This window comes from Dendroctonus ponderosae, unplaced genomic scaffold, assembly GCF_020466585.1.
Source record: "Dendroctonus ponderosae isolate FM_Combo_2020 unplaced genomic scaffold, Dpon_F_20191213v2 Dpon_F_20191213_1, whole genome shotgun sequence".
Classification (NCBI taxonomy): domain Eukaryota; kingdom Metazoa; phylum Arthropoda; class Insecta; order Coleoptera; family Curculionidae; genus Dendroctonus; species Dendroctonus ponderosae.
This window is the reverse complement of record NW_026017110.1, coordinates 6272337-6280259: the sequence shown is the minus strand read 5'-3', so window position 1 is coordinate 6280259 and position 7923 is coordinate 6272337. Positions and strand designations below refer to the sequence as shown.

The 7923-nt window shown below is 37.6% G+C and overlaps 1 protein-coding gene across 1 annotated transcript in view; it reads right to left on the bottom strand.

Moving 5' to 3' along the window:
- LOC109534607 (dynein axonemal heavy chain 1-like) overlaps positions 1 to 7923 on the bottom strand; it is a 39143-nt gene that overhangs the window by 29838 nt on the left and 1382 nt on the right. The window contains exons 6-19 of the mRNA XM_048664954.1: positions 7764 to 7887; positions 7491 to 7711; positions 5354 to 5521; positions 4455 to 4670; positions 4142 to 4401; positions 3861 to 4086; positions 3664 to 3807; positions 3366 to 3608; positions 3125 to 3305; positions 2930 to 3069; positions 2756 to 2876; positions 2509 to 2700; positions 2276 to 2453; positions 2067 to 2199 (exon numbers count right to left, since the gene is read on the bottom strand). Coding sequence (XP_048520911.1) covers positions 2067 to 2199; positions 2276 to 2453; positions 2509 to 2700; positions 2756 to 2876; positions 2930 to 3069; positions 3125 to 3305; positions 3366 to 3608; positions 3664 to 3807; positions 3861 to 4086; positions 4142 to 4401; positions 4455 to 4670; positions 5354 to 5521; positions 7491 to 7711; positions 7764 to 7887 — 2547 coding nt within the window. The remainder of the gene's footprint in view (positions 1 to 2066; positions 2200 to 2275; positions 2454 to 2508; positions 2701 to 2755; positions 2877 to 2929; positions 3070 to 3124; positions 3306 to 3365; positions 3609 to 3663; positions 3808 to 3860; positions 4087 to 4141; positions 4402 to 4454; positions 4671 to 5353; positions 5522 to 7490; positions 7712 to 7763; positions 7888 to 7923) is intronic.

The window sequence follows — 7923 nt, the reverse complement described above, 5'->3', positions numbered from 1 at the left end:
TATTTATCAATTAAAATACGTTTCGGTGTATTTTTCCACCATCATCAGTTTTTATGTGTAGCGTTGTTGCTGCTTTAAGCCTTGGCATACATTTTCTCTTACATAACTCTTAAAGATATTAAAATTTAAATGAATTAATTATTTTTATTTAAAAAAAATAGATTACAAATCAAAAGCACTCGTATTACTATACAGGGTGTCCCAGTTTTTGTGATCAGGACTCAAAAACTAATCGTAGTCTAATGCATGTATGAAGGTAAAACAGATGTGAGCGTGAAGCGTGGAATCGAGTTGCTATGGATAAATTGTTCGATTTTTGAGGACTTAGAGTCTGTTGGAAATTATTGCAGGGAGTATGTAACTTAAAATAAAAATAAGAAATGTTCGAAGAGGAACTTAGAGAGTTTTTTTATTTATTACACTTTTCCTTAAATTTAAACCCCATATATTAAACATTATTGGGTTTCAAGGCAGTTGGGCTTTTGGCTATTCAACGGTGGTAAAAGCATATTTTAATTCCGACTAGTTTCTTTCCACGAAATTTCTTAAAATTCGTTTTATAGATTTTCTTACTTGAAATCGCGCTTTTTGAGTTTTGTTTTGAAATCTTTTCAAAATCAACTTGCTGCAGAAGTAAACCTTGATTGCGTGATAGAATGGACCTTTCGCTATTTGGAAATATCAAAAGCGCTCTTTTATATCTTCTGGAATTCTCGTAATGTTTTTTTTTTAATGTCATTTTGGACCAAAGTCTGAGCTTCCGAAAAGGTTCCGAAGCCAAGTCTGAGTTTGAAAATTTCTCCAAATTAGGTGAAACCTGCCACGAAACTCCAACTTTTCAGAGTCATAGGGCAGATTTTTCTCTGTTCAATGGTAGTAAAAGTATATTCCAAACGCTGCCGGTTTTTTCCTAATAATTTTTTTGAAAGGCGCGCTGTGGATTTTTTTGCCTGAAGCTTCCCTTTGCGAGTCTTGGTTTGAAAATTTGGGAAAAGCCAGCTAAACATCCTTTTTAAGTAAAACTTTACCGTATTATATAATGAAGCTTTTTCTATTTGTAAAGGTTAAAAGCGTTCTTGCACCTTTACGGTATTCCTCGTAAATAATTTTTTGAAAACAGGTTTTAGAGATTTTCTTGCCTTGCAACAGCCTTAGGCAAATCGTGATTTGAAGATTTCTCCAAATCATGCTAACCCTGCCCTCGTTCTTAAACTTTAAGGCGTTATAGAGCCTTCTCTACTCAGTAGTAGGAAAAGTATTTTTCAATTCGCGCTTTGTGAGTTTAGTTTTAAACATTTCTCAAAATCAAGCTAAAAGAACTGTACAAATAAAAGTTGCGAGCAAAAAATTAAAGATTTTGCTCAATTTAGCGGTGGAAACAGTGTCGTACCATCATGATCAGTTTCTTTGTAATTAATATTTTCAAGTGCGTTTTGCATATGATCTTGCCGGGAAATGGCTCCAGTCAACTATGATTTTGAAAATTTCTCTATATCATGCCAAACCTGCTATCGAACTCAAACTTTGAGGCGTAGTAAGATGGAGTCATCTCTATTCAATGGTGGCAAAAGTATTTTCTAGATCCTGCTGGTTATTTTGTACATTTATTTTAAATACGTTTTTGTGTTTTAAGAGTAAGAATTTTTGCAAATTTGTCAACATCAGGCTAAACATGTTGTACAAATAAAATTTGGTAGCTTCACAGACGAGACTTTGCTCTATTTGAGGGTGAAAAAAACGTCGTACCATCTTCAATGGCTTTTTGAAAAAAAAAATTTAACGAATTTTGCAGAAGTTCTTGTGCCTTGTATAAACTGGAATCAGCAAATTTCTGTATACCGTAGTTTTGCAACAAACAAGCTTCAGCTCTGAAACGGCATTCTAAAATTCAATTTTTTGTCTATTTTACCTTATTACTTATTACTATTACTTATTGCAACGATGCTGGCGACTGAGCATTTATCTACAACTTTTTTTAAATTATTTGCTTACTACTTAGTAGTGACATAAAGCGATGCAATTTTCAATTGCTCTGAAAAGTATTTAAAAGGCAAACTCCCACTTACATTGGGAACATCCAGGGCGTTTCGCATAATCCTCTTCCAGGTACGTTCCATTGATTTATATTTTTTGCTTTCAACCGGTAACTGTTTGGTGATATCGTCGCTGGTAAATATCGGCTCCAAATACATCCACTGCCTAAATAAAAATGCCAGCCATCGGCCATTTATTTCAATCTCCGCCAACGCAAAATGCATATAAACAATACACTTACTTCTGAACGTCCATCCATTCCTCAATGACATCGGCCGTAATTCGCAATTTGTCTTCCCACTGATCGATTCTTTCCTCGAAGGGACCCTTAAACGGACTGAACGATAACTGCTGAGTTAACACGATGTGGTCATCCAGCATCTGCTGTTGTTCTTCGGAAATTTTCATTATGTAAGTGCCTGTTAAAAAAAATCGATAATTTAGGTCTTAACCAGCCAGCATTTGGTTAGCAACCAGTGTTTTTGTAAGGCTGGATATCCAGGCAATTCTCCTCCCAATCAGCAAGCATTTTCTCCAACGTCTGCTCAATTGTGTACTCCTTGGTGGCCATTTCGGCCACGTTTTTGATGTCTTCAGCGTGCGCTTCTATTCCCAAGCTCAACATGTCGCTGAAGGTTGTTATAGGAGTCCACGCCAAATCCACACCTAAAAAAACTGGAAATTGTTGTCCAAATATTCCACTGACCTGTTTTCCTTTTGCCTGTTTCCTCAGAAAGTTTCTCCCAGTGTCGCTGCCTCATTCCAGGATTCCTCAGGGATTGGAGCAGAGGAATCATAGGCTTAAAGTCGTCGATTTGGTTCCTGACGTCCACAGCTACGTTCTGGATCGCGAAAAGATTACACAGGAAAACGGGGGAGTTGAGAAAATCCCTACCTGAACAGCTTCAATGTCTGCAAACACCCGAATCAAGCGCACCATCATTTTGTACATGTCGGTCACTGTTCCTTCCACAGTTTCAGCATCCACGTTCACTATCGGGTTGTCCATCCACATTTCATGCGAGCGCAACCAATCTAGAATCAGCTCAAATGCCACTTTGCTGGAAACAAATTTGGCTTAAGTCCCAACCAGAGGCAGTGATCCAGAGGTTCTTGTAGGGCTCAAACTCCTTAATCAGCTTGGTGAGATTGTCGAATGGAACCACTTGTGCACCGAACATTTTCTGCCGCTGATTCAACAGTTGGCCGAACTCTTGAGCTTCCTTCATTGCTTTCCAGACCTTTCGAATTTCCTGGGCGTATTCATGTGTCTGAAAAGGCGCAGCATACAAACATCACGATTTTAAGAAGACCAAATGACTGAACGTTACCTTGCTCACATCCCTGTATCCAGACATACTAACAACTTGAGTGGTCAGCGTGTCGATGCGATCATTCAACGTGAATTCGTCGTTCAATTGTAGCTTGTAGTAGCGTTCCTCCTCCTCCTTCAGGAACTTGTCGGCTACATCCACTTGCTGGTAGATCCGCAACGGCCAGCCGATGGCCTCCCATTTGTTTTCGAAATCCTCATTGCCCAGAGCGTACCAAAAATGATCCAGAACATCATATTCCTGGAGGGGAAAATGTGGGAAAAATCCTCCAAAACTGAGTAAGCTGGCAACGCACGAGTAGATATCGTTTGCAGGTTTCTTCCAGCGACTTAACCGACATGGGAATGGTTTCCATCCAGTCCCGAATCTCAAAGATATGCTCAATGCTTTCGGGTTTAACCGCAAGTTTCACCATCACGTTCTTGTACTCTTGCAGCAGCTGCAAAGGGAGCAAATTGTAATATTAAAAAATCGTTAAAAGCTCCTAAGTACGTCTTCAATGCTTTGCTTCATGCGAGCCGAGAAAAGATCCAGCAGCTTGTTGATGATCTCCTGCCGTTTGTTGATCAAGAACACCCGCAGATGGTCAATTTGAACGTAAAAGGGCCCAATGAATATCAGGTTGGGGAGCGTTTCTTCCAGGCTCCTCTTAAGGCGATGATGCAGCGATATATCTTCTTTCACTTCAGCGGCGGTTTTTGAGTCAATTTCATAATTCCTTTTAAAAAATGCGGGTTTTCTTCGAGTCCTAACCAAGGGCTCAAACAACTCACTTGATATAGTCAGAGATGATTAAACTATACAGATTAACATGAACATCAAACTCTTTGGCGTACGCCCTCAAGGGTATGCAAGCCTTTTCATAGGCGAGGAGGAATCGATTTCGCACATTGCAGACCTCTTCAGCAAGCAGACCGACAGAAGAGAGGCAAAGGTCGGGGGGGAAACGCAAATTGCTCAAAAGCAACGGGTGAACTTGTCTGATTTGGTGCGTTTGTGTCAGAGCTTCGTCGAAGAGCTTCAGAAGAACCTCCTAGAACAGCCCCTTAACAATCGGCGATAAATTCACCGATCTTCTCTATCTACCGCAAAGGATTCCGGCGTCGTGCTGTAGAAGGCGCCGCTTTCGTCCATCCTCAATTGCAAACTAAAAAGGGGAGCAGCCTGTCCCATAAAAGGACTATTCAGCAGGTCTTCGCCCCAAACAAAGTCATCCTCCACAGAAAGACATGGCCAACAGGGCGTTTCAACCAGGCTAATGAACACTTGCAGAGTGTTCTCCACTAACAACCTCAAGGTGTACTGAAATGGCCAAAAAACAATTAAAATTTGCCCTTTTTCTGGAAAAAACGACTAGAATTACGGATAAAAATTAAAAGGTAAAAAATAATCAACGGTGCGTCATACGTTGGCAAGTTATGAAACAATTTGTTCCTGATCTGTTGACTAAAATTCTAACGTTTCTTGAAGTCATTTATTTGAGTTTAACGATTTTATTTAGAGATTTTTAATTTAAAAAAATGTTTCTTCTTCCACTCAGAGGAAAAAGAGTATTGGCTAAACCTTAACGATTCAAGACAGTGGAATTGTAAATTTAAGAGTCAAACTAAAGGCAAAATAGGAAAAAACCCGAGCAAACAAAAAGAAAAATGAAAACCCTAAAACAACTCGGTTAAAATAAAGCATACCAGAAGAAAAATCGCCACAAATATATCGAAATTAAATGGACAGAAGCCCGAAATTCAGGCCAGTTTTTCAAGCAAAATACCAAACAAATGAGAGAAGGAAATAAAGAACTTAAGTCGAATCACGACAGGCAAGTTTCAATTCAAACTGCTGGAGGAAAATGAAGCGCAAAAAATACAGGAAATTGAATAACCAGAAACTTTTAAATGGAGTTTTTGTTTTAATGGGGTTTCACCAACAAACGAAGCACAAATTCGAATTTAATATTCAAACTGACTCTAACCATGAAGTTCACTTACCTGCATTCGATACTTGACCAACTCCATGAACCGATTAAGCTTCGAGATTTCGTATATTTTAAAGTTCTTTTCGTTGATATCGAACCAACCTTTCCCTAGATCTCCTATGCACATTCGAATGTTAAAAACCAGCGTTTCCAGCCAGTTATTCTTCAACTGTTTCAAAGCCTAAAGCAACATTAAAAATCTTCGTTAGAAACGAAAAAATACATATAAAATACTTGGTAAAGATTTCGTTTTAATCCATTAACGGTTTTTTATCTATCCATTAGTAAATACAAGACTTTGATGAACAAAGTATGGGTTGATTTTCTGGAAAGTTTTCCGGATTTTCCCAGCTGAGAATAAGGAAATATCGATCCTCCTTTAAAAAATCGAATCTTCAAAACTGAAGCAAACAGCAATTTGAAATTTTGATCTCCTTTAGAAGATTTCTGACTCTACAGATGCAGAAAGTTACAGAAAATCATTCGTAATCCTGATTTTTGGTAGCTTAGTCAATGCCAGCCTCAAAATGTTTGTACTCATCTGCGCGCCCTACTTTAAAACATGGTATCTACAAAACCGAACAAGTAACAATTTTAAATTATCTCCATCTTTAGAAGATTTGTGACTGTACAAATGTGGAAAGTTTCATATACATCAACACAAATCCGGATTTTTGTAAGCTTAGTTAATACTAATCTTAAAACGGACAATCCTAATCAAAGGCGTGTGCCACTTTAAAAAATCAGATCTACAAAACTAACACCAGCAGCAATTTCACATTTTTACTGCCTTTCGGAGATACTTGAGTCTACATATACAGAATGTTTAATAAAAATTAACTTTAATCCTGATTGTTGCCATATTAGTGAATATCAGTCTCATAATCAACTGCACTTTCATCTCTAAAAACGGATATCTTCCAAACTGAAACCTCTAGCAGTTTGAAATTTTAAACATCTTTAGAAGATACTCCACTCTCCAGATGCCAAAAGATTCAACAAGATAGGCAGAAATTCTGAATTTTTTCAGATAACTAAAGATAAGTCCCAAAATAAATGTTTTGTGGTCCCTTCCTGTGATCCCTCCTTAACAAAATGGTTCTTTCCAAGAAACGCGAGTAGCAGCTTGAAATTCTTATTATCGTTAGAAGGTACTCTATGGATGATGAAAGTTTCATTAAAATTTCCCGAAAGCCTGATTTTTACCAGCTCAGTAAATACTAGGCTCGAAATTAAAGTTCCTAATAAACTGCGCTTTTCCCTTTAAAAAATCGCATCTTTTTAACTACCGCATTTGTAAACTTTTCACAGTTTTTGGATCATTACCCGTAACTGAACATTTTCACAAAGTTTCACCTAAATTGATAGGAATTCTATTTTTTTCCCAGCTTATTAAATATCAGCCTCATAATGGATGTTTAAAATTAACTGCCCTCTGCCGTTTAAACATAATTCGCATCTCCCCCACTAAAACAGGTATCAACTTAAAAATTTGCTCCTCTTTAGCAGAAGCTTTTCTCTAATGAAGCTGGAAGTTTCATAGGAATAGTCTGGAAGCCTGATTTTTGCTAACTTACTAAATTTCAGCCTCATAATGGAAGTTTTATCTTAAGTGCGCTCTATCGTTTAAAAATTCGCATCTCCCCTCCTAAGGCAAGTATTAACTTGAAAATTTTCTTATGTTTAGAATATACTTCAGTCTAATGAAGTTGGAAGTTTCATAGAAATTGTCAAGAATCCTGATTTTTTCTAACTTTATAAACTTCAGCCTCATAACGTACGTTTTAACTTAGTTGCGGTCTAGCGTTTAAAAATTCGCAACTTCGCAACTAAAGCAAGTATCAACTTGAAAGTTTTCCCATATTTAGCAGGCACTTGACTCTAACGAAGCTGGAAGTTTCATAACAATCATCGAGATTCCTGATTTTCGCCAACTTACCAAATAGTAAACTTCGATCTCATAATTAATGTTTTGCTTTACTCTCTCTTGCAACGGCGCACGGCTAATCAGCCCAGAAAACTTTTCATCTAATATATACAGGGTGTGGAATTAAGTTTGCCCCAAATGACAGATAAAAATAATATGCAAATGCTGCTACTGGGAATTTAAAAAATGTATGGAAACGCTTTAAGAACTAGCTGAAACTTACAATGCTGGACGTTTGGTTTTGAATAGTGTTAAATTCCTCCAGAGTGACATACTTGGCGCCATAGCTGGAGGTGAAAAGCGACATTTGAGCCACTTTCAAGCACTCACCGACCACATAAGACATAGCCAGATAAGTTTCTGGTACCACGTAGATATTGTACCAAGCAAAAAACGTTTTCTTCTTCAAAAATTCGCTCGGGCTCAGCTCAGTATCGAATTTTCCTGCAAAAAGTATGTTTGTTTGTTTGAACTTTCATATTGCCTTGATGAATACTATAGACTAGGGAAGTCAACGATTTTTCAAATGTGAAGAAATCGTATTCAGTTTCACTTTGAATTCGTTTGAATTCCAGCTCGCCGATGGTTCTCTGATGGTTCAGCAATACCTCGTCTTTAAGCTGAAATTAAAACCGAAATATGCTCGAATAAATCGT